The sequence below is a fragment of the Hypomesus transpacificus genome, chromosome 3 (assembly GCF_021917145.1).
Source record: "Hypomesus transpacificus isolate Combined female chromosome 3, fHypTra1, whole genome shotgun sequence".
NCBI lineage: Eukaryota > Metazoa > Chordata > Actinopteri > Osmeriformes > Osmeridae > Hypomesus > Hypomesus transpacificus.
The window spans coordinates 7,526,842-7,553,927 of NC_061062.1; the positions used below are offsets into that span (position 1 = coordinate 7,526,842).

General features: G+C 40.9%; 2 protein-coding genes across 3 annotated transcripts in view; one reads left to right on the forward strand and one right to left on the reverse strand.

The window, feature by feature from the left end:
* Positions 1-21,489, reverse strand: part of crybg1a (crystallin beta-gamma domain containing 1a) — a 30,640-nt gene extending 9,151 nt beyond the window's left edge. Inside the window, exons 1-5 of one of the 2 annotated variants that reach the window (XM_047018251.1) lie at positions 21,038-21,488; positions 11,420-11,564; positions 6,312-7,642; positions 4,231-5,354; positions 434-3,999 (exon numbers count right to left, since the gene is read on the reverse strand). In XM_047018251.1, the coding sequence (XP_046874207.1) occupies positions 434-3,999; positions 4,231-5,354; positions 6,312-7,642; positions 11,420-11,564; positions 21,038-21,372 (6,501 nt within the window). In that variant the 5' untranslated portion in view covers positions 21,373-21,488. Of the gene's footprint in view, positions 1-433; positions 4,000-4,230; positions 5,355-6,311; positions 7,643-11,419; positions 11,565-21,037 lie in introns of both variants that reach the window. The other variant, XM_047018252.1, reaches the window with a different exon arrangement.
* Positions 21,490-23,349: 1,860 nt separating this feature from the next.
* Positions 23,350-26,848, forward strand: ccr6b (chemokine (C-C motif) receptor 6b). Its single transcript, XM_047014912.1, has 2 exons — positions 23,350-23,813; positions 24,767-26,848. The coding sequence occupies exon 2, from the start codon at positions 24,777-24,779 to the stop codon at positions 25,878-25,880; it is 1,104 nt and encodes a 367-aa protein (XP_046870868.1). The 5' UTR covers positions 23,350-23,813; positions 24,767-24,776; the 3' UTR covers positions 25,881-26,848.
* The last annotated feature ends 238 nt before the right edge of the window (positions 26,849-27,086 follow it).

Genomic DNA, 27,086 nt, shown 5'->3' on the forward strand with positions numbered 1-27,086 from the left:
CTTGAGGCACCATTGCCATGGAGATGGAATGAGATAATTCACAAGCCCTTAGAATCAGGTGACTTTTTCCTAAGTGATTGCCCAGCCCATGTAAGAATGTATTGCGTGTCTAAACTCATTCAGTTGAAAAAGATTTATCACACTTCTGTCTATAGAGAAGCAGTGACATAGTGTTAAATAGAGGATCTGACAGGTTGGGGGAAACAGGGATGTATCCTAAACATTCAAACACTTGTCTATTGTTGATTGTTTATACTGTATTAGTCCATATAACTTTGGAAGATTCAGTATTTGAGTGAGAAGTAACTATTGTAATACAGACTACCTGATTAGCCATACAACTAAGAAAAAACTAAATAAACATGTTGAATCTGAATTTAATTGATTTAATTTAAATTGAAGTAATTTAAACAGAAATATCATTCACCATTACCTGAGGTTTGGCTTCAGGGAGTGCATTCAGTGAGGCTTTTTGGACGTGGTTGGAAGCTGTAGACGTTCCTGGCAGGCCCTTTAGGTCCCCATCTACAGTATGGAGTCCATGTGTCTTTTCTACCTCCATAACACTAGGGTTAGCCCTCTCTTTAGATGCAATACTCTGCTTAGAACTCTTTGTGGCCTTCACCACACCGTTGTCCTTCTTAAGGTATTGCCCTACAAGATCTGGAAGCTTTATCTCAGTGAACGAGGGAAGAGGAGGAGGTGAGGAGGAGCTGTTCATTGAGTCACTTAAACCCACACCCACACGCAGGCTCGGATCCACTCTCTTCACTCCAACCTTGCCTGGCTCATTTCCAGACTGGGAAATAAGGTCTTTGACAGGGTTTCCAGGGGCAAAGAAATCCTGGCTTCTGTGGCTGAGCTGGCCGTTTGAGGCTGAGGCAACGTCAATGTCACTGTGAATGTTGTGTGGTTTAACCCGTGGGTCTGTTAACACCTCTTTGTTCTTTCTTGAGGTCCTGGGGGAACTCCTGAGGCTGGAGAGAATGGACATCCTCTCGAGCCGAGAGGAGAGCTTTGCAGGTTCTTCTTCCTTCCCCTTTTCCTCTTTATTCTTTACAACATTCTCATCCATTTCTGACTCTTTGCCTTCCCCTTGGTCCAGTGATTTTCCTGGGTTTCGGGTCTGGAGGGCTTTGTAGAGAATACTATGTTCTCTGCTTGACCGTTTGGTCTGGGTTTTCACTTGCCGATCTAAGCCCTGCATCTTTATCACCATAGCCGGCGAAAGGTCATCCTTGCGCTTATTCTTTTTTCGAAGGCCGAACTCGAACCCCTCAGAGTTGAAGGGCATCTCAAAGCAGCCTTCTTTGATGGCAGGCATGACAAAGGGTGGTGGGTGTGTCTTTGCTTGTTTGACCCTCTTTGGGGGAAGAAGGAATGGGATCCCCCCTTCCTTGATACTTTTGATGAAGTCATCCCTGTTTTCTGGCTTCAGACTTTCATCTTCACTGGCTGCAGAGTCCAGTCTCTTCTTGGCTACCTTCTTTCCGTGTGGTTTGGGGCCACGCTCCACATCCAGCCAGCTAGAAGGGGAGTCCTGTCCTGGCTGCAAAGTTTCAGGAGGATATTTTGATTTCAGGATCATTGAATGTTTCAGGAACTCTTCCATCTTGGAAGGTGTCTTTGCAGGCTGTGGAGGATCATTGAGGATCGTCTCTCCACAAACGTTACTGACCTTTGAGGTCTGTGATCCCGGTTTTGGGTCCATCTTATCAACTGCACTTTCAGTACATAATTTCTGTTGTTTGTGCTCTTGTGTCGTTGTGCTTTGCTTGTTGTAAGCTATCAAGTTGATCGTCTCAGTTTCATGTTTTGTATCACTAGCAATAACTGTCGTTTGAGGGACTTCACTATTAGTCTCCTCTGTTGTAGCCTGACTTGTCTTGTCCTGTAGTTTAGCCTTTTTCTCGGTTCTGGTACATGATTCAGCTGAGGCGAAATAAGGCTGTTTGTTGAGGAGATCATCGTTCTCAACTGATTTATGAACAATAGCGTTCTCTGTGGGAACATCTGAGGGTTCCTCTGGCTTACTGTCCATCTTCTTAAATCTTTCTCCCTTCTTCTGTGAGTAACTCACTTCCAAAGAATCCACAGACAAAACATTTGGGCATTCTTGGGTTGGGAAGAGAGTTAACCCCTGTGATGCCTCCTGTGAACCAGTCGTTGACTGTGCCTGACTCTCTTTCATTTGAGAATCATCTGTAACATTTTTGGCTAAACTACCCACAAATTCATTCATGTCCTTTCCTGTTTTGTTAGCAGGCTGTTTGTCCTTGTTTAGCTCATCAATCGGGATGGGCAAAATCTCAGACGATGCTACTTTTCTCTGATTACATTGGGTTTCAATGCCACTGTGAATTACGTCCGTCACCAGAGGTTTAACCTGTGTATCTATTACTTCCTTGTGAGAGGCTGATACAATGGCGCCTGGGTCAGATGGGCTGTTATGTTGGACTGAACACAGGTCGACAGTTCCTGCCTGCTGTGACACCTCTGACACAGTTTTCACATGCTCAGCATTTTCTTGTGGAGGTTCTTCTGGTGATTTTGGTTGTTGTACCTGTGTAGCACTTGGCTTCACGACCTGGACTTGCTCAGGCTGTGAATTAACTTCAACTTTGGCATCAGGTTTATTTCTGAATTGGTCGTCCATAGAACCCTTTGTTTCCGTTACTGATGACTGACCTGTTAGGTCTTTAGGTTCTATGCTTCTGACTGGTCTGGGTGAAGGGTCTACAGCTTGAGTTTGATGCTGTTTTACTTGAGTGTTAACAAATTCACCTTTGATGTCAGCTTTGCTACTACCAGCAAATTCATTTAAGTCCTTTCCTGTTTTGTTAACAGACTGTTTGTCCTTGTTTAGCTCATCTATCGGGATGGGCAAAATCTCAGACAAAGCTACTTTTCTCTGATTACATTGGGTCTCAATGCCACTGTGAATTACGTCCGTCACCAGAGGTTTAACCTGTGTATCTATTACTTCCTTGTGAGAGGCTGATACAATGGCACCTGGGTCAGTTGGGCTGTTATGTTGGACTGAACACAGGTCGACAGTTCCTGCCTGCTGTGACACCTCTGATACAGTTTTCACATGCTCAGCATTTTCTTGTGGAGGATCTTCTGGTGATTTTGGTTGTTGTACCTGTGTAGCACTTGGCTTCACAACTTGGACTTGCTCAGGCTGTGAATTAATTTCAACTTTGGCATCAGGTTTATTTCTGAATTGGTCGTCCATAGAACCCTTTGTTTCCGTTACTGATGACTGACCTGTTAGGTCTTTAGGTTCTATGCTTCTGACTGGTCTGTGTGAAGGGTTTACAGCTTGTTGTTTTACTTGAGTGTTAACAAATTCAACTTTTATGCCAGTTTTGCTACTTAATTTGTCCTTCCCTGAATCATTGTTCATAGTTACTAGAGGTTTTTCTGATGCGGGGTCAACTCTACCTTGCAACGGTAACGGGTTTGTGATTTGCTGTTCATGCTGCACAGATTCAATTTCAGTCTGAGATAATGCTTTATCAATGCTAACACTGACACTGTCCTTAACTATATCCTGTAGATCAGTAATTGGTTCAGTTGCAGCCTGTGTGTTAGAGGAACTCTGGGAGATGGTGGTTTTCTGTTGAGATGTGGGGGGCGTGGCAGCCTGGGGAATTTTTTTCAGAGGTGTGCTGGATAAGGTTTTGGTGGGGCTCTTTTGACGTAGCGTAGGGAGTTTGCTTACTGAACACGAAACATCACTTGGGTCTTTCACCTGTTCTGTCCTTTCAGGACTTTTCCCAGTTTGTTTTGGTGACAACATTGCATCCTTCTTGGCCTTGCAGTCATCAGCTGGTGTTGTGACATCACTATGTTCCTTTCCTCTCAAAGGGGTGGGCTTCTCTGCTTTAGTTGGTGAGGCTGGGGTGGGCGTGTCACCCTCCTCACTGGCACTTCTTTTATTGGGAGGCTGCTTGGGCAGATTCATTGACAAAGGGCCGAATTGCATGATTCCGGCTGGTGATACAGAAAGAAATAATTGTTGGTTACTGTTTGTTGATGAATATTCAGTTGGTTAATCTAGTATGAGAATATATAGTATATATATATATACATTTATTTTATTACATTTTTTAAATATGTGACAGCTGGTAATTACATGTACACTTTTTCAATTAAATTACAAAATAATTCAATATCATGCTTAATGATCCTATCTGTTACATACGATTACATATTTTATCTTACTTTTCTCAGAAGTCTCATAGGGATTTTTCTCAGCAGCCAGTTTTTTCTCTGAGAGAAGCTGTAGTGGTTTAGGACTAGTGGGTGTGGAGGGCACACCTGTGACCCCTGACTCTGTCTGACCGGTCTTCAGGCTCTCTGGGTCACTGGGTTGGGGTTTGCTGTTACTCGTCTTCCTCACCGAAGATGAAGATTGGTCCTGAACTTTGGGTAACCGGCTTTTTGGTATTTGTGTTTTAACGGGACTGTCCTTTGACGGAGTCAGTTTTTCTGTGATATCATTTTCTGTGTTGGCAGTCTTAGTATCAATCACCACTCCATTAATAGGTTCCCCAGTAGAGGTATTCTCTTCACTTTTATCTTTCCTGAGCTTAGTGACAGATCTTGATACTTTAGAAGGTGACACCTCACCTGACTGAGCAGACACTGGAATGGATTTTCCTCCTGAACTTCCTCCCTTTACATGTTCAAAACTAGGTTTCCGGTCTACCGTGCTTGAGGTTACAGGATTCTTCAGCATGAACTGTTTTGGTTTTGGAGGCTTTGATGATTTGGAAATAGCTAACTCTGAAACATCACCCCCTGAGGTTGCATCTTGTTCTGTTGCTGGTTTGGATGCATCGTCTAAAGACTTTTCGAATGACTTTTTGGGGATTCTAGACTTAGGGCTAGTGACCACAACTTCTTCACTTCTGACTACAGCTGATGGCTCCTCTGACAAAGGTGACGTGACCTCTATTGTCTCGCTGTCGTCTTTCTTGGGAGTCCCAACCTTCGTCTTTACAACGAGACCTTGGAGTTTGACCTTTGGCGGAGGTTTGCTTTTCACCACACTTGTCCCACCTGGCTTGCTGCCTGTTCCTCCTTGAGCCTCTGGTTTTGTAGGGGAAGCACACTGACCCTTCACCCCTGACCCTCCAACATGTGACTGTGTCCTCTGTCCTGGCATGTCTGAAGCGTCATCCAGATCAGAGGCCTTTGAGGCTGTTCTTGTTCTCTTTGTTGAACTGTCTGCTATGGCAGTCTGAACATGCAGGTTTAACTCAGTGTCTGTATGTTCAGATGTCTTCTCTGCACTGCTGGAGTCATGGTTAGGTTGGTTATTTGTGCTTTTGAGGTTTGTTGGCCTAGAAAATAAAATAAGATAGAGACCGTGATTGTAATGTTTGTTAAACATGAAAGCAAAACACTCTTTACCACAAACATGCACTTGAGTAACCTTCATTCTCATTTAACAACTAGGACATTCCTAGTAAAATAGTAGATCTGTTATCTGATTCTAATTAAAATGTGGGTTTGAAAACCCATGGTATGTGGATTGCAACCTACGAAAGAGACAGCCAGATAAACAAAACAATGCAAGTGAAAGGAGTGGTTTGAACGTTATCACATTCACTAAGAGTTTAATGTGGAGACTCGTTTGCCTGAACTGATTCCAACACATTATTTTACAAAATCCTTGAACTTTCAAGGACATATCTTAAACGTGGCTTTAACTCAAACCATCAGCATCGCTAAACATTCCTTTTAACTACACTTCATCAGACTGAAAACATGAAATATCCAAATTCAGAATGGTCCACTTCCCTGGCCTTCTATCAGTAGTTTGATAACTGGGGCTTCCAAGTCAAACAATGTCAGCTAGCTTTGGTCACCAGTATTATAAGTCATTCATTTGGTGAAGGGAAACAACACTACAGACAAACCCTGATTAATAGCTGTTCAGTTTAAATATAACGTAGGCTATGATATGAAGATTGGATATATGAGCATAACATAGTCTCTTCTTTTATCATATCGCCTTTCTTTTGTATTATACACTACAGGCACTATGTAATGTGTTGTGTGAGCATTTTGGTGACGCAGTATATGTTCAGCTGTGCAATGAAAATCTCCTTTTGTTCTCTTCTGACACAAAGCAGCTTGGGAACAGAGCTCAGGTTGCACTTCCACAGAACTCTCTCTCTCTCTCTCTCTCTCTCTCTCTCTCTCTGTCCCACTCTCTCACTATCGTTTCATTCCTTTTGTCAGGATCAAAGCAAGGACAAAACAAGAGTTTCAAAGAAACACTGCAATTTACTTACAGATCCAGCTCCAACTTCTGAGAGCAATCAAGGCTTTTGTCCTTCTTTTTCTCCACCTGCTCGTCTCCTTCCAAACTGGGCTCCCGGCTAATGTAAACCTTCTTGGCGAACACCGCACTGTCAGAAAGTTGAGTTAGAGTGGCAGCTCTGTCCTCCTTCTCTAGACAGGAGCTCGTATCTGAGTTTATACGTGACTTGGAAACTCCCTGCCGAGTAGAGGTTGTTTGGAGATCCGTGGAAGCTGGCACTGCGGGAACAGACAGTTCTATGGAATGGGACTCTGCTGCTGACAGGGTGGAGATGGCTGAGGCACCCTGGGTATCGAAGTCCTGTACCGAAATGACTGTAACAGGTGTGGCTACCGTTTGAGGCGAGTCTGCTCCAAGGCCCTCCTCCCTCTCTTTCCTCCTACCCTCCTGTGCCCCTTTCTCGTCTCCCAGGTATGTTTCCACCCACACTGCTTTATGGAGCTTCTCTTCTGAGCCCGGCCTCCCCTCCTCCATTGTCCCAGGCAAGGAGCTCTGGATTGGGGTTATGGTTTCCTCAGACGTGCTACTTGTGGACTGTACAACCTTTCTTGTTTCAGAGCTCCTCCTTCCCCTGGCTGGACTGTTTGGTTGAGCTGTTCCCCTCCCAGCAATTTTCAGAGAGCTTATTTTAGACTCTGTGCTATTAGAAGTCAATGTAGGCGACTTTGGTGTTTCACCAGAATTGGCAAGGGGGATTTTGAATGACTTGAGGGTGATCGTACCCTCGCCCTCCTTGTTCCTCAAGGTGGTTTCTTCCAGATGGATCTGCAGCCTCTTGCTCACCTCCACCACAATGGCCTCAGTGAGGCCAGGCTCTATTAGTGACTCAGCCCTCGAAGACGTAGACAAGGGAAAGGCAAAAGTAGTGGGTGTGACATTCCCCGACATCCTCTCTCCGATTGACTGCACTGGGCTCACTTTGCATACCTGCACCTCCCTCACGCTGCCTTGGCAGCTGCTGTCGCTATCTGCGAATGGAAGGTCTCTTTCGTCCACCAGCAGAGAAGCCAGGTTAGTTGTGCTGGGGCTGTATTTGGTCACTCCTCCTTTCCCCGTCCCAGGCTGGACCTCTGCCATGCACAGCCCGGCTACGTCACTCTCTCTATGGGTAGGAGTGGGGGTCTTCTGCCCGTCTGAGTCTGGAGGTTGGGGACAACCAGGGGAGAGTGGGGAGGCAGGAGAGATGCTGCCCGATAGACAAGCATCATCTGAGGCTTCTGAAGCTCTGCCGCTCCGGCTCTTCCTCCTCTTGGAGCTGAAGAGGTTTCCCAGGCGGGAAAACATCCCCTTCTCATCTGAGCTCTGGGAGGGGAGTCAGAGAAACAGAGAAATAATGACTTGGTGCAAATAAGGTCGACACACCTGTTGCCAGGGCTTCAAGACAAGAAAATGGGTTGGGTAGGTAAGGGGTTGTCTATTTTAAGATGTGGGTTTTTTTCTTGATTCAAACATGCCATACTTTTATTGTTGTAGAACACTGGACATTTTAAACAGCTCCATAAATGCAGGAACCCCATTTTCTAAATATTAAGAATTGAACACCCGCTACAGCATTAATTGTTCTTCTGCTTAATTAGCCACGTGAAAGACAGTTACTACAACATTTGGGCAATGACATTAGAGTGATATAACATGTCAATGACACTCAGGAAAAGTCAAAAACCTCAAAATGGTGTATACATTCAAGTTTAGAAAGTAGAACTACTACCATGTGTTAGTTCAGCACAGCTATCTGATTCAAATAACCTAGACCCAAAGATCAGCACAATATACCAGACTGGTACCATCATCTGGCTCAATATATGGATGGAAGAAACAAATGGTAGAAGTTCTGGTTTCTGTATTTACTATATTCCAACCTGACAAGAAAGCCAAAGCCTTGTCAATGATCAGCGAGCAGTAAATTATCAAGATTTACATCTGAGTATGGCAACAGGCCAAATAGTAGACAAACAAGAACTAAATATAAAACAAAATATTTGAATGCAGAAGAGTCATGTTTAATCCAAGCTATACTTAATGAAACTAGTCAGGGTGCTGTTAGACATACTATATTACTGTGTACACCATACACAAACAACATTGACAGACTAGAGTGCCACCCAAACATAATCTGTTTTTGAGCAGTATAGTTCATGTTAGGACAAGTTAGCCGCTTTATGTACATCTCACCATAACAATAACATGACATACATACACACTTATATAAAGCTGCTTACATACCATTTTAAAGTTAATGTCTGAAACGTGATTCTCCTTTGAATCTGACACAGAACAAGACAATCCGCGGACTGTACATGAAGGTGGTAAACAAGTTAATGTTTATCCATTTTCAATTGCTTCCGGAAGTGAACTAGAAGTCATGACATCCTTACAACAAGTAACCTTAACAAAAATTCCCCTCTGACGGATTTTGAAAGATACTGAAACAAATGAACCCTCTTGACAGCCAGACTGCTCTGTCTGAATGTTTGTCTGAATCTGGTTTTGACTTGACCCATATTAACAAACGTCATTACTTGGCCCTGAGGGCTAGGATCCATGTGCAAATAAGAGAGGGACAGAAAGGCTATTGTGAAAGAACTTCAGAAGGCAAACAGCCGCATGAAATAATGATCCCCTGAAAAAAGTATGGGTGTGGAATTTTGAACACAATAACCACACCTTTGCCCATATCCAACTAAAGAATATGAATTGGGCAATTATGACTTTATTGAAGGTATATCTATCATACAGAAAAGGGTCTGTTTTTTTACTCTGGATGGAACATGTGAGGAAAACTTCAGAGCATACACTCATAATGAGAAAATCAGTAAAAGTACAAATACATGTTTGTTTCTGTTTGGTTGTCTTGTCTTAAATTGTTTGCTAGATTCTCTTTTGAAATAACTGGGACATTTAAAAAGTATATTTGCTATCTTTCCATTAGGGGGTTAATCTTTTTGCAAGGGAACGGTTCCCCTTCATAAAATCCAGTTGAAACTGTATTCACTGTTAATTTTCAGACGTTCTGGTAAATTTCATGGAGCACAGGACAGATGTGAATACATACTTTGTAGCTGCATTTAAGTTGTATGTAATTAAGTATGGTCTTTGTGCAATAAACAAAATAATGCACAAAAATGACAGAGACTTTGGTTCCTGCTCATCCCAAAAATATGTGTCTTCCTGTATTTGATATTTAAGTACCATAGCTGACTGAGGTAAACAAAGCTATTTTAATTGTTGATAATCAAACAAAAGTACGTCATTCCAAGCATGTTTTGTGGAGCTTATCACATCTTTGGATCCACCAGAATCTGGGATCCATCTGGTGTTATTAGCTAAGGAGATTAAATGTTTTTATCTTTGTTTGAGCGTTGTTCACTTCCTGACATGGATGTTCAGTTAATTGCCTTATTTGGGAATCAGAAAGTAAATACATTTACGCCATGAGAGCCTATGGTCAGTGGGCATATGTAGATTCTAATGGATATCACTTGTAAAACCAAAAAAGGGAATACAAAGGGGTAAATGTGGTTTGGATGTGAATTGGTTTAAATGATCTATCTAGAAATCAGTCTCATGATTATGTCATCGGATACCCGTATTCTTGTTGATTAGAATTATAGTGTAGGAATCATATTATAGATAATGATGCTAAAACAGTATGTAGGTAGTTAAGTAGTTAAGTCAAACAAGTTGTGTAAATGGAGAATGATACAGCACACACACACACACACACCTTGCAAATTAACTCACTGCTGTCATCTGCTGTGCATATTCTTTGTTACAGCATGTTCTGCAACTTGCTGAGTGAAGCAGGGGAAAGTATCACAAGTTTACTCCACAAGTATGGGGGGGGGTCATTCTCACGAAAAAAGTCACAACATAGTCAATCTAGCTTTTGTTAGCTTTTGCTTGAATAAACTAAAAGATCTTCACAAAAAAAAAATTTTTGTGGAAAAACATGGTGACCATTTTTTCTCCTCCTCCACAACATTATTCACGTGGCTCTAGAAACATTCCCGAAAGATGCATCACGATGAAGAGGGTAAAAGATGAAAACAGCCAAGTCTCTTTAATTCTTCACACTTTAATTGAGTTGTTTTACATTTGATCTAGGTTTTGCAGGAGCATGTAGCACCACTTATAGGTCTACGTTTACACAAGACATATAAGCTAGTAGGCCCCAATGTTTTGAGTAGAAGCCTCAAAAGTGACACACATGCTCATTTTCACATGCCAAACTAAATCTGATAGTGCCATTTTAGCGGGGCATTGTAGTCTACATTGTAGTCTACCACTGAATTAATTAACATATTAACTTGTGTGACTCCCCACGGGAAGCTGGTTGCAAGACGCATATTTTTTAGATATGTCACCCTCCAGTGGCTGACGCCATGCAGGACTACAAACTACAATGGTGGCAGCTGGCAGAACTACATTTCCCAAGACTGTGTGCATTAGCACACCTGGGGAGAATGGGATGATGAGAAGAGGGATGGACAGGATTGAGAGAAAGGACTAAAGAGAAGCCAGCAGTGAGGATTGGAACTGTGGCCTGGTTGCAGCCCGGTGGGGGAAAGTATTCAAAACCCTTTTTCTCAATTTTTTGTTGTTTAATGAATAATATTGTTGTCAATACCTACTGACTAAGACCTTTTTGAGGCAAGTATGGAGATTAATAAAATATTTTCGCCACTCTCTCACTCACTTGTGCATTTGGTGGGATTTGACAAACGTCTTGACTGCTGGGAATGTGGCTAGCTAGCGCTGATAGCAAGCATACTCATTAAATCCCAGTATTAATAAGCATCTGTGCAGTAGGTCTAATTCATACTTATTGTCTAGCAGAGGGTATTAAAGCTTCCTTTCTTATCACAAAACAATCAAACAAATACAAAGCTCAGGTTTGTTTCAAATGCATAACTTTTAAGAGCAGTGCTAATGCTGTCTACAATGCGCTTCAGCTTTGTACTAATTTATCAACTTTTGTTTCCTCCAACAGAACAAGTACAGCAGAGTACAAAACGTAACATGTTAAAACATGGTTTAAAATGGTAATATGTACAAAATGGCAACTTAACACTGACTGACTTTTCTGGGCTTGGAGGGAGATTTGGGGCTGCGGAAGTGAGCCATGTCCAAGTTCATCATGGATTTAGTTTCAGGTCTGAGGTCAAACTCGTCCAGGTCAGTCCTGATGCTGCATTCTGTCATCACACTCATCTGGTCATAGCTCCTGTTGAATAGTTGGGGACAGAAACAGAGAGAGTGGGGGGAGGGGGCAGCGGGCAGAGAGGGATATTGAGGGGTGGAGTAGAGAGAGTGTTAGCCAAAGAGAGGAAGGAGGAAGAGACAGAGAAAGATATAGGTGGGGGGGAGGGTCAGAGTCATCTCTGTTGTATCACATACACACTAAAAACTAATTTTATACACTGACAATAAAACATTTCTTCATTCAAACATGTTCTTAATTCACTTTCCAGACAGATGTAGCCTGAAATACAGTCTGGAATATTTCATTTTGTTATACAAGAACACAGTAACATCCTTTTTTACCGCTGTCTTGGGTAGGGGTCATAATAAGTGTGTGTATACAGTGTATCCTCCCTTTATCTCTGTCCATGTCTCCAGGCAAACAACAAGAGGAAGCACAAAGAAAAATAGACAACATGCACTCCTTACGGCTGAATCACAAGTTACATCTAGGTGTGTGCAGTTAGTGTGCCGCTGAGCAGTCTGGGACATGCATGTGAAAGAAAGCCCAAATCTACTTTTGAGAGGCGTGGTTTTCTTCACCTTTGCCATCACATTTTTAGTTGACTCCATGTTGCACAAAGAACTGAAGAGTGCAGTATTTACAACGATAAATTCACTCTTTAAAGAATCCAGATTCCACTATTGTAAGCAAAGTTCAAAACCAAGACGTGTTCAGAGATGTTGAAATGAATGATATACGTCAGATTGACACAAGATTCTAGCTGCAAGTATTAGGAGTAATGAGTTTTTTTCACTGTGGGGTGCTAATGTTGCGTGAGACTTGTAGTCATAAGCAACAGGGTTGGTGTTAAGCATAAACTAGGGAACCGGTTGAGTCAAGCAGACTCACCTATTTTTACGATGTATTAGTATTATGGAATCATCCAGATACAAGACTCAGTGACTGGAAAACAAAACCAAAGGTTTTATGCCTCTAAAACTAAAAGGATTCCCATTTGTTTCAAATCTGAAATACCAGACCATAACACAATATGTACAGGAATAGCACGCTCTGAACCGAAATTGTGTCTGAGCTGGAATTTGATTTACTATTTTACTAAGTATGAAGGCATGCAACCTTGTGATTTGAAGTCTTGTATGACCTTACATAGTTGCAAAATCAGTTTTTTTAGGCATAACAAAGACCAACAAAAACTAATCCTCTAATTCATTTTCTAACCTTCCCAGCCCTCAACACATACAAGTACTGTAAGGTCCCAATCTAGCTCTGACACCATTTTACACAGCTGCTCTGCAAGTCACACTTGCAAAAACACACAGATACACTCATGCAAGTAGGTGCAACCCTTACACACTCACATGTAACACACACACACACACACACGTGATCAGAGCCATACAAAGGACCCTGAAGGACTGAGAAAACTAGAACAAGAGATGGAGGGAAGTCAAACAGAGTCCTTCTCCATTATCCTCTGAGATGATGACTCACAGCGGTTACTGAAGGATCAGTAAATCAGTTGAGTTTAAAAGATTACTGTACTGCTTTGAAGCTTAAGAAAATAAATAAAAAGTTATTTTAAATACATTTCCATCATATTTTAGTACAGGTTTGGTTTTTATTTGCTTTAGTCTATGAAACACAGTGCAATTTAGCATTTAAAATGGATGGACTAAAAACGAGTATGCATAGAACTGAATAAATAATAAAGTATGCACTTAATTATTTTTAACTGCTACTTCTTGTCTCCAGCAGATGGTGCTTGTTATTATCTTGGGTCGTAGCAGCGCTGTTTGTCTAAATATGAAACCTAACCTCACCTATTGGACGTTTCCGCTCCTCGGACGTCCGACCGTGCATACGTATATTGCCTTTGGCTCCATGCAAGAAGTGCCATCTTGCGGTCATTACATGTCAGGAAAAGTGTCCCTGAAGACTCATCGGTCATTTGACCGTCTATCCGCGCTATAAGTAGGCTAAGGAATACTGGCTTAGAGTTTGTAGCGTAAAACAATTCAATACACAAATGACTACTTTTTTAAACCTAATAAACCAGATCTTCAGTAAGCCCTTCTCTCATCTTGAAGCACAGTGAAGGGAGAAAAACAAAGCAAAGCAAATTCCCTGAATCTAACACTCACTACTCTACCAAATCAAATTTGATAAATACATAAATATTCAAATTCATGTTGGGATTATCTTCTTTTCAAGTGCGCCCTGGTCAAAACTGCAGCATTACAAGGTGCTAGGTGCAAGGTGATAGCCTTACACAATAGGCAACATGAAACATCTCACATCAAACTTTTATCAACTATGTAATCACCATGGGATACATAGAAAGTTGTTATGTTACCAGGATAAAGTGTGATTTCATTTCCCAAGGTTACACAACCAGCTCATAAACCTGACATGTTGACTTTGGATGTGTGCAGACAGAAAGCTGATTCCTCTCTTGCAGAGTCTCTCTTTCTCTTTCCCTCTTTCTCTCTCTCCCTCCCTCTCTCTCTCTCTCTCTGTTTAGTTCCATATAGAAAAAACATTTATTGGCATGAATGACATTTGTAAATAGTGACTAAGTAACAGTAAAATTATACTGTTTACAATGATAGTAACAAGGAAGAATACTAAGCAAACATTGTAAAATCTCTATATGTTTTTCTCTATCTCTCTTCCACTACATAAAGATAGCCATCTGTGCATCAATGCTGTGATGTAACACAATATATGGCAAGATGACATTATGTCTACAATTTCACTTCCTGTATTTACTGATTTACACTGTAAAGTGTGTTGCATGGTGGGAAACCAAAGTTGGACAAGTTGGACAGTCAAACAAGATGCCAACAAGTGCAGACTTTCTACTTTTATTTGAATGTACTTTCATTCATATAGAATTAATTTTTCAAAAAACAAAGCCCTTTTTGTTGATTGTCCATTTTAGGACTCAAGAAGTCCTTGAAAGGAGAACACAATTTATTTATCCAATTCTCCATTTTTTTTGGCTACTTTTTAGCAAACTGTTGCATTTATGTTATTCCACGTTACTAGTAATTTTCATAGTGTGCTGTATCCTCTAAGTTTCTGATATCTTGGACCAAAGTCTGTGTTCTTGTACAGGTGTTTTTTTGTCACAGTAGAGAATATTCTTCGGTCAACCACAATAGAGGTTTGTCTTGGCACCAGATCATTTCCAATATATACATTTACATGTGTTCATTTAGCAAAAACCTTTCATCAAAGCAGTATATGCTGTAGCAGGTTCAGGGGTTTGGGGGTTTTCCACACCATCAAGCTCAGTAACAAACCTGCACACAGTCCAATTTCAATGTAGATGTGTAGCTAATCTGTCACATACATCTCAGTTTCTTATATGCAAACAATCATTCAATTAATCGCTCAACGAGACAGTCTCGTTGCTGCAGGAAGTCCCTACATGGCTCGGGTGTGGAACCAACGTGGTGATAGATATCTTCCCTCACCACTCCCCTCACCTCTCCCTGCCGTCTGCCACAATGCATACAGCGAGTCCTGCAGATGATCAAGGACCATAAGTGCGCGCTGTTTTAACAGTATTTTTTATGAAACGTTCTGTGTTTTTATCTGTGTCCTAAAGTCAAATACAATGTGATAATAAATGTCATAGGAGCAGTATGTGTTTACGATGCAGCGCTACAACAGAATCTCAAATACAACATGACGAAAACGTCCGTTTGGCAGGTATCACAAGATGTACAGCTAAGTGCAGATGCCCTAAGATGATTTCATTCGAGTTGTGAGTTGTGTCTTCAGACTTCGTTGGAAGAACAGCCGGGACAGAGAGATGCGTCGTTGAACGGGGAGATCATCCCACCACGTAGAGCTCACAGCCAGGGCTTTTGTCTTAATGATTTGTTGCAGCTAATTAGACTGTTACTTTGGTCATGCCCAAGATTCTAGCCATGGAATTGTCTTCTCATTATTAAGCTGGAATGACTCACTTAGTTTGGTATTGGATATCGTGTTGTTTGGAGAGCTCTGTGTGTGTGACAGGGAAGCAAGGGAATGCATTTGTGTGGATAAGCTGGATGTGTGTGTGTACATGTGCGTGTATATGCATGTGTGTGTGTGTGTCTGTGTGTGTGTGTGTCTGTGTGTATGTGTTTGTCAAAGGTCATGTTTACATTTCAGCTCTGCAAAAAGAGGGATGTGAGCTCCTCCCTTGCTTTATTGACTATTAGAGAGGCAGCTGCAACACACTTTGACCACTATAGCTATACAACAGACCTACTTACACACACACACGCACACACAGACACACACACACACACATTGAGAACAGTCTATTGAAAATAACCTGTTCAAGTTTGCATAAGCTACTCAAATAACATTTAAACTCAACTCCTAAACTAACCGGACTTCCGCCAACATTAAAATAACTCAGAAGCTTCTCTACTAGGATATGAGGTGGTTTTGTATTAAAAGCAGATGAAAAATCAACAAAGATAGGTCTAGCATGGGTCTTGACTCCTTCCAGGTGATTGAACCAGGTGTTGAACCAGGTGTATTACTAACACAACAGGTTATTACTAACACAATATACCTGTTACCTGTAACAGGTATATTACTATTATTAATCTTTAGAAAACAGTTGTTTTGGGATGCGGATTGGAACGTTTTTAACACTATCCACTTCAGATGTCTGGCATGCTGACAGGTATTGACAATCTCACTACCCAATCTTTTTTACTGCCCCAAGCAGAATGCTTCACAGGTGATGAGCTCATGCAGACAGGTTGGATTTTGTTTTTTTGATGCACCCAACCTGTCCCTTCAACCCCCTTCAAGCCTTTCCAACTCTTTTATTCACCACATTCTACCCCTCCCAACTCAACCCCTCTCCCACCTTCCTTTTCCTCACTCGCTCCTTAACCCTTTCCCTCATTAACATCTCCTGACCCCACCCCCACTGGACAAACTGAGATGGGCATTCAAGATATGCTCTCTAGTCTGTAGGGTCTGTAGTTATACTCAATGCCTGTACAAATCCTACAAATGACATGCCTCCCATTTGTGGCGTCCCCTTGATGGCGTCCCATGGGAAGTGCTCAATGGCGCTATGTTACTAAAGACAGATCATGACTTTACAGAGGTGATATTTAAATAAAAGAGGTTAAAGGAGTCTCTTCTCACTCTCATCAAGTGTGAGCACTAGTAGAGAAGATTGCTGCCTCTACCTTCACAACCCTGTCAACTCAAGTATGGAGGTGTTTGGAGGGACAGAGATAGATATGTAATTGTCTCTCAGGATTAGCATATTACTATTATTAATCTTTAGAAAACAGTTGTTTTGGGATGCGGATTGGAACGTTTTTAACACTATCCACTTCAGATGTCTGGCATGCTGACAGGTATTGACAATCTCACTACCCAATCTTTTTTACTGCCCCAAGCAGAATGCTTCACAGATGATGAGCTCATGCAGACAGGTTGGATTTTGTTTGTTTGATGCACACAACCTCTCCCTTCAACCCCCTTCAAGCCTTTCCAACTCCTATATTCACCACATTCTACCCCTCCCAACTCAACCCCTCTCTCACCTTCTTTTTCCTCACTCGCTCCTTAACCCCTCTCCCCGATTAACATCTCCTGACCCCACCCCTCCTGGACAAACTGAGATGGGCATTCAAGATATGCTCTCTAGTCTGTAAGGTCTGTAGTTATACTCAATGCCTGTACAAATCATACAAATGTCATGCCTTCCTTCTTTCGACCTAAGCTTCTGTCAGCAAGGCTGATTATATAGTTGCTTATTTTTTGTTTAACCTTTGTTTAAACATTTTAGTCATTTTAAGTCAATGTGAATTTAATAAACTGATAAACATATCTACACATTTTGTGTAGTTAATATATGTTTACTGATCTAATTATCGAAACAATAAATGCTATGGGTTACTCTGGAGAAAAGTAGGAATTAATCAGTGTCTTATCTACAGATCCAAAGGACAGCACCTGTATTCAAGTCTATACTGGCTGAAAGTACGTTCCTCTGGAATGACTAATTTTTTGGAAATCAAATGAAGCTTGTAACAGATCCTCTGTTTTAAGGAATAATAAGTGAATAACCTGTGAATGATCAAAATACACATGTATGTGAAGCAACACGTTTAGGCAAGTGTGTCAGGAATTTCTTTCAGTATTATCAGTCAACTTCATGGCTTTGACTTTCATTCTGCAGTACGTTAAACACAAAAACTGAAATGGTGCTAGCCAGAATCAAAGCAGAGATTGCTCACATCAGGATACATCTTAAAGGAAGTATACTGTTAACACAAACAAAGTGAAACTGTTCTAATTTGAATAATCTGGCTTTCACTTTGTTTCTGTTTGTTATTTTGTGTTCCCTAGCAATCTCACTGAACAGCTTAACAAAAAAATCCTTTGTGTTAAGGTGAGCTTCTGTGATAGGAAGTTGAGTGTCACAGCATATTCAATCTGCAAATGCACAGCAATGTTCTCTCACGACATGAACACTGTGATCCAATGCAAATATCATAGCACCTGCTTTATGCTATCATAGCATTTGCATATCATAGCATTGATATAAGGCTACCAACTTTGTGACAATAGAATGTTCTACAGACTGGTTAAGTTGATCAAATAAAGTAATTCTCACAGTTTAATTTAGGAACATAACCATCTTTATCTAATATGACACCAGGAAATGAGTTATTAGCATCGCCATGGGTGAGTCATACAAGCTGCCATAGAGCATGAATATACAGTTTAACCAGTAATCCTTCAACAGTGTGGAAACTGCAAGTGTTTTTCAAAATGCTGTTTTCTCAGGTACCTCATTAGTCCACGCCCCTCCCCTTAAGCAGCAACCACAGTACAGAGTTCAGAGAAGTGGGAATGCTGCCTGTGTAGAGTATGTGGTGGAATATTTCTGATAGCTTCCTCTACAGGGTGTGGGACACTTATGTGTAGTATACAAATGTATTGGCTGAAGTGGGAGAAAATGAAGGATTTAAAAGTTGCAGTTTTTAGATCATTTTATTCATTGTCATTTTCCTCTTAGCATTCTCTGTATTCCTGTGAATTCATTCATTTTGGTCACCAAAGGACAGCGGGGGACAGGCTGTCATGTCCTTTAGTTTGTTGACGGAGAGTGGTTTAGAACACTTTGCATTCCGCTTCACACTAATAGAAACAGATATAGGCAGAGTCCATAGATAAGACAACTGGAATACTTTAACGACTGTCCCTACATTTTTATCTCCTGCAATATTTCCCAAGACCAAAGCATTTCAATGTAGCATGCAGCCTCTAGAGAAAGGGATCCCAAAAATGCTTACCAAGCAAACAGGAAATGTCATGTTATTCATTTTGAGAACATCCGATATGCTGGATGTGTGTGCATGTGTCAATATGTGGACACGTGTCTGTGCTTCAGTGGGTGTGTCCCTGGGTAATTAGGTTATTGTGCTCTGCATGCAGCCAAATAGATCCCTTCACATTCATCCACGTGTGAGCGTCCTCCAGACATCAAGCAGTGGCTCATCTGATTGGACGGGGACAGGGAAATGGTGCTCTCATTACTGGTGCAGCAGGTTTTGGATCTAGTAAGGTGTAGCAGGTTAATCTAACTCCTCAAGTATGCAACAGGCCACCCGCGTTGACGAAGAGCTAGCTTTTCGTTGGCGTAGCTGGTAGTGGTTGTCTTTGGGATGCCAGAGGTGGCGTGTTCGATTCCAGCAAAGGGCGAACATTGGCCAAGTGTCATTTTGATGGGGCAAGACCATGTATGTTACATACAAACTGGTGCCATCACTACACAACACATGAGGAGTACACAACCGCTGCAAAGGCATTATACTAAGGATAGAAGGTTGTATTTTATCCAACAAAAGGTTGTTAGTAAAACCTAAATCCTAACCTATCCATCAAGGATGTTAAGAAATATCAAGGTCTGATGTCTCAATACTTTAGACTTGTGCAATGGGCGGCACAGTGTTTGTGAGAGTTAGAATAAAATACTTTGCTACAGATGACTGCTGAAAGCAAAACCATTAGGTCATTGTTAACTGTTTACATCTTGTTTGGTGGCATGGAAGTTTAATATACAATAAGTTATAAAAAAAGTATAGTATACTCCTAACATGACTGAGTCTCACACCCCAAACCATACATGATTGAAAGATTTACATGCTCTAAAACCTCATCTATTTAAAAACTCAACTGCTCCTGTTTCTGCGGTCTCCTCTCCACAAGAACAAGACTAAACTAGCCAAGCAGGAACTTGACACATTATTGGTTAATCAGACTGCCAGGGGTAAAACAGTAATTCTCAGTCGTTCATTCTCACAACACACCCCTTGATATCACAATGTGGAAATGTATTTAACACACTGCTTCAGTGAAGTAACTAATACTTGTGGAAATGACCAGAAATAGACTTCTGCTACTAAATAAAGGGTACAGCTTTATTGCATTTGATTTCACTGTTATGGCAATCCATTGAAAATAATTTAAGTCCAGTATTTAAAAAAGTCCCTGATTCACCCTGCTCTGAAATACATATCTTAACTTTGACTTATGACGTGAATCAAAAACATTGTTTCCAGATATAAAAAAAACTTCTCATGGAAATTGAGTTCAAATACATATTTTTATGCTTTGAGATGTATGACAATTCATATCATATCAAAAAAATATTATCCTCTAAAGTTTTTCCTATGTGTTGATAGTGACTATATACTATGTACCTAAAGTTATGAAGCAAAAAATGTCTAACTTCTAAGAAGTTAGACATAACGTCTAAGAAGGGAGCAGGTCCCTGGAGAACATCAAATAATTCATCCACATCTCAATAAGACCTACGCAATATTGACGTTAATACTGCAAATCGGCCCTAGCCATGTAGTCAACGTAGGGGGGGATAAAGTCTGCTGGGGAGTCTAAAGGTCCCCCCCCTGAAAACCTTTTAAGATTTGTTATGAATATGATTGCATTTTTTATGATAATTTCGGACTGCGTGCGTGGTTGCGTCATGGTGGGCTCATGTTTATATTTGTATATCAATATATTGGGGGGGACATTTTGACCAGATTTGAATTTTGGGGGGGGATGTGTCCCCCCCAATATATAATATGATTACGGCCCTGCTTGTAGCCCTTTGTTCATTAACATCTGATGCTTGTCAGTACTGAAGACAAGTGGGACCCATGGTCAGGGCATAGTCCTCCCTCTCTGTGTACATTTATATAAAAGTTTGTACTACATAATGGTTATAACTGGGATCACTACCTCTGAACTACACAGAAAATGCACCCGGACCTCCAGGTTCCCCTGATTGTAGGCCTACCACAGTTTTACCTCACTGTCTATAATGAATAGTTCAATTTGAGATACAACACATTTAAACTGAAGCTCCGGTGCTTTTCGTAGTGCTTGATAGGCAACTATTGTTGATAAATACCAAGCACACGTCATTTTGTCATTAGCCTACTCACATTTGTGTTTTGAAGCTGTTAAGTTCCTCGTTGAAAAAAAGGTCATCTCCTGCAGAGTTGTTTGATTTGTGGTTCTTTAACTTGAAGGATAGGAATCTTTTTGCCTTCTTTTTCCTCAGGCTTGTTGGTTCCATATTACCCGACAGCGTCGCGTCCCGTGGGCTAACAAATGTTGGACTTGATGGTGAAGTCGAAGATCTTGGGATCGGTTTGGCAGGTTCCCCATCTCTGAATGATTCCGAATACATAGAGTGTTCTCCATCGTTGTTTTCTTTTTCTAGTGACTTAGATTTATGAAATAAACTCTTTATTTTTGACGTGTTAGATTTACTCATGATGAGAGATGTAACTATTTTCTGAAGAGCGAGTAGAAATGGCAAGCTTCATGTGCGTTCCTAGAACGAAGATCTGGTGAGGTGAATGTGTGGTGAATGTGTTGTACCTGTCGTGCTCCCTCCCTCATTGTATCACATCAGTGCACGGTGCGTTCTAGTTGCACAATGCCCTATGGTGACAGACTAATTCATACTTTTGTAAATGTCATTTTATAATCTACTTTATAATAAAGATCAAATGTTCTTTAGGATACAATTATGGAACATGCTACTGTTATACTATACAAGGTAAAAAAAGGAATACAATTAAAATATACTGTGGCCTATATCACATAGGCTATATGGTTAAGAAATATGCAATTGGTTCTATAACAACTGTTAAGACTTTAAAATGCTTGAAAAAAGTGTGGTTTTACAATGCCGTGTTGCACGAAGGACGTCTAGTGGCCATTTGGAATAAGTACAGCATCATTCAGAGTCAGTCTGTATTAGGGATGGGAAGATTCATCGGCATAAAAGCTCACACCTGAAGACTTTAGAAATGTGACCAATGATTTGTGACCCATAATTTTATATTTAGATAGATTCCTCCTCTCTAACGGTTTCTTAAGCGCTCTCATCTCCACTGCTGTCAGTGGCCGATTCTCGTCAAGTCTCTCGGCCAAGTTTCGCGCGAGTTGGAGGCGTGTTTGGGCGAATGTGATCACGGCGGAGGAAGAGTTACACGTTCCTACTAATTTCAATAAATGCAAGGTTTGACAACACTTCGGATTTTCCAAGAAAGATGGGTAATTTGACAAGACCCATGCAATTGGCAAGATGTGTCGCTGTAAAGTACACAGGCAGCACGGCTATAAAGTACACAGGCAGCACGACTAATTTAGGTTGTCACCTGAAGAGTATGGTATTTGTGGGGAGACGTCTGCCTCCCCCTCGGATTCAGCTATGGCTACAGTCAGTCAGTGGCTAGCTCCACCGGTACCCCTAGCAAGAATAGGAAGCTATTCTCCAAGAAACAAATCCCTGTTGTGTAGGACAAAGTAAGAAGAGAGATTGCTGAGTCATTGAGAAAAACCTTAAATAGGACTTACGTTCAGTTCAGGTTCACCAAAATTATGAACGAGTTCACGAACTTGCTTTCAATAAAGGCGTTCAGGGCAGGCGCAACACTGCAAAACTCGTATTGCACAATGCCATGAAGGTAATCAAAACGTTTCTGGGTAGCGCCACCGTGTGGACAAAAAGTATAATGCAAGTATAATGAGTATAGATAGATAGTAGTAAAGGAGTATTTCGAGTCATTGTCATTTGGCTAATTGTCAAGAAAAAAATGCTCTGATATTTTTTGCTATCTAAACAAAAGAGAAATAGGAATATGAAGAAATAACTGAATTCTATTCAATTTTTTGGTTAAAGTCAGCAATAATCAAAATGGATCGATTCAGATCATTAAAGTATTTTAAGCTTCAAATATTTTAAATGCAATTCACCATCCACGCAGTCAAAAATAAAGGATGAATGTAAGGCTTGTGATGCAAAATGTCAAAATGTGTTACGTCCACAGTCGTACCCCCCCTGTTTTTGGTTTTTCCCTGCCCTAGTGTTTCTTTGTATCTGTCATTGTCTTCACCTGTATCTCGTTCAGTGGTTTCAGTTCTCATTAGTCTCATTGTGTCCACCTGTGTCAGGTTTGGTTCTGTGTATTTAGGTTCCTGTTTTCTGTCTAATGTTTGTCTGGTCCTAACCCTTGTTATTGTGAGTACCCTGTCTGGTTTCCTGTTAAGATAAATAAAACCTTGGTTTGAAGCTATGCCTCGCTACTTTACTGTGTTTGGGTCCTACCCCACCACTCCGCATGACAAAATGTGTATACTTGCTGTGATGGTTAGTTTGGGTCTCCATTTAAAGGAAATACAGAAATGTCCAACAGCACACTGTGGCAGAGATCTCTGTGTGGCTCATATACACCATGCAGGAAGCCCAGCAGGTGACCAGTGGACAAACTACTTATTTCTTCTCTCAGCTGACACCTTAGGAACCATCTTTTCACAAACTGAAGGGATACTGTAACAGTGCCTTGACAGTTTAGTGAAAGTTTGAACCTCACAAAGGTGGTGCATGGAAATTAGATAACGAGGAAGGGAGGGTACAAAAAATGCACAACCCAATAGCACAGTCAGCAACCAGCAGTGAGATATCTACCACTCTGACCTGTTTCCTCCATAGCTCACGAGCATCTCTTCTGAAGACATCATTTGATGCTGTAGAGTTCCACATTACTGCCAGTATATATACTTTTTAAATACTTTGCCATTTTAAAGCAAAATTAATAAAAATAAAACAGTTAAGGAATTGTTTTAATAAGACTTTCTTTGATTTTAAGAGGACGTCTGAACTGGACTTTTTCTCACCTTTTTACTCCTGAGACATCTCATTTGCAGGTAAGATAAGATAAACCGTTATTTGTCTCACAATGGGGAAATTTGGAAATGTAGTCTATTAACTTCAATGTTGATTGATTTCAAATTTTCAAAACCTACATATATCCAGGGTAAAATCTGTACACAAAATATCCACAATATAAAAAGGAAAAGGTAAAAAGTGTATGCTTGGATAAAATGTATTTAAGACCCGTCATGTCATTGTTACTGACTGAATTATGCTGTTTGATTGCATTAGTTTGTCAAGACTAACTTAAAAGCAAGGTTGTGCTGCATGTACTGAAGTGGGGGACATCTTTAAACCACTCCCTATTAGAAACATTTGGATGTAAACACAATTACTATATCTCATTGCTACAAGATTACTTTATTGTCAAGCATTCCTAGATATACAATGAAACTGTCTCAAATAATCTTCAAAGATATTCAAGTGCAATAATGTAACTGAATTCAAAAGGTGCATCAAAGTGCAATACATTTTTACCTGAATCATTTTGCAAAACACCATCTTCACACCTTTGGGACTGAAACTGCAGTCAATAGTCTATTTGTTACACTCAACCCACAGGCTTTTGGGGGGTATTTTCTGATCCTTGTCTTAGATGCATCTTTTTAGATCGTTTTTAGGGCATCTGAATGTGCTGTGGTGTTTATTGTCAAAGGTCTGATAATAATCAAATCAGCGAAGAATCAGACAGAGGTATACGCCTTCATATGCTCCCACATGTTCCTTCAGATGGCATCAATTCGAAGAGAAAATGGGTCATAAATTGATAACATCAACTTTCAAACGTTCTTTTACAGAAAATACTTTACCTTCAGGCAAACATACCTCTGAAGTGGCTCGACTGACTAGCCACTGAAAAACATAAAAAAATAAAATAAAAAAAAGTAGTTTGGAAACTGAATGTGGTTTTTCTTTGCTTGAAATTCATTTATTTTTTCTTCCACAGGGCAAAAATCATGAACATTAGTGATGAAGATTATGATTACAATGACACGAATTACAATTACACTGACACAGCGCCTCCTTGTCAGCTTTACGTTAAAAAGTCAATGGAAATAATAATACAAACCTATGTCCATTCCTTCATCTGCGCCTTTGGCCTGTTGGGCAATGTGTTGGTGATTGTCACATATGCCTACTACAAGCAAGCCAAGACTATGACGGATGTGTACCTCCTAAACGTGGCCTTTGCCGATCTGCTTTTTGTTCTTGCCCTCCCGCTCATCATACACAACGAAAGGAATGCCTGGAGCATGGGCCACCTGGCCTGTAAGATGGCAGGAGGCGCATACAGCATCAACCTCTACAGCAGCATGCTCCTGCTAGCCTGCATCAGCTGTGACCGCTACATTGCGATCGTCCAGGCAAGGCGTTTCTTCGGCATTCGCTCTCGGTTACAAACCTACAGCCGTCTTATCTGCTTGGCCGTCTGGGCGTTGGCTGTGACATTGACCATCCCGTCGGTTTTCTACAGCAAGCTGACTGAAAACAATCTTCCGGGGGACACGGACGGAACGACTGAGTGCCAGATGCAGATTGATGACACTAAGACCGCTGTGCTGATGAAAGTGCTGGTGCCTAGTCTGCAGGTATCCATCGGTTTCCTTTTGCCTCTGGTGGTCATGTTGATCTCGTACTCCAGCACTGCCCGGACCTTGCTGCGGGCACAGAATGCCCAGAGACAAAAGGCGCTAACAGTGGTCCTGACAGTGGTGGTGGTTTTCATTCTGTGCCACTTGCCCTACAATGTGGCTCTTCTGTTCCACACGGTAGGGTTGTTTAAGGTACGGGGGTGTGAAGAAGAACAGGTGAAGATCACCACTCTGAGCATCACCAGGAGTCTGGCCTATCTGCACTGCTGCCTCAATCCCTTCCTCTACGCTTTCATCGGGGTGAAGTTCCGAAGCCACCTCCGCAAGATTCTGGAAGATATGTGGTGCCTGGGGAAGAAGTACATCTACTCAGGTCAATCGTCCACTCAGATGTCAGACCTCTACACCTTAGGCCGCAGATCTGCAGAGGGGTCAAACAACGACAATGGATCATCATTCAACATGTGAGAAAGGAATAGAGAGTCTTGGCGGTCAAGTGAATTCAATAGAAGGATATTAGGCTGAAGCTGCCCAAAGAATTGGAGGACATTTGGTTTGAATTTCAAATGTCAAATACATAATGGGGAGTCAGTGGATATTTTTCACCTATTTGGAGACAAAGGAAGTTGCCAGCTGATAAACATAGTTGAGTCCATGTTATTTGGTTAAAATCCCAAACCTAAAGTAAAAATGTGGTATTTGATGATAATAAGCAATGATAGCAGGTTTCAACTGACACAATTGTATTGTATTTGTAGACTTGAAGCTGGCAAACCCATTAAAAGGGGGGGGGGGGAGAAATCAGTCAAGAATGTATGTATTGTACAGCAAATTTATATACGTGCATTTAAAAGGATGTTTGTTGTCAGTTCAATTGATCAATTAATCTTGTATTATGCTCATTTTAGTGTAAATGGTTTTATGATATGTCATATTGTCTTGAAATTTGGTGAAATCTTAAGAATATTTTAGATTTGTAATTGTTTACTGTTTCACTCTTCATTAAGATTTTATACTGTTTTTACATCTTGTATTGTGCAGTCAACCATTTGATTTTTCTTACTTAATGATAAACATTATGGTTTCAAACCACCGTGTCTCTTTACATGTTATTGACATCTGTACACTACCCACCTAGAATTCAACATTGAAAAGCAGCTACATTGAAAAGGCTGTAGTATTTCAGATTTTGCATACATATACACACAAGTAGCTTTGCATCTTTGGAAGTCATTTGCTTATTCCAGTTTCAAAAACAAAGAATCATTGACATCGGCCAAATGCAAAAACAAGCTATTTGGTAAAAGACCATTCAAGCAGGAAATATTCTCACTGCATGACTCAGGGATTCTTGTACATTTATCCATAACCAAATCCCCATGCCAGCAACATAATTATTTGTGGAAAAAAGTTAATGGTTTTCTTTGCTATATAAGTGAATTAGTATTCTAATATGAATCAACCCACTTTCCCACCACCCCTGCTGGGCTACACACCTACAATAAAGGGATGGATTTTCATGATGATCTCATTCATTTACCCTGGAGTCTCTTGATGCAAATATTTACAAAGCCATTCACTAAATAAGATGGCTGATAAGAAAGTTCACATAATGTTAGGTGAGTAATGTCATCCCTATGTGGACTTTGTACATCCTTATAGCAACCCATAAAT

Bases quoted from the DNA above. Each gene is read 5' to 3' on its own strand.
- ccr6b (XM_047014912.1), top strand. From the start codon at position 24,777: ATGAACATTAGTGATGAAGATTATGATTACAATGACACGAATTACAAT.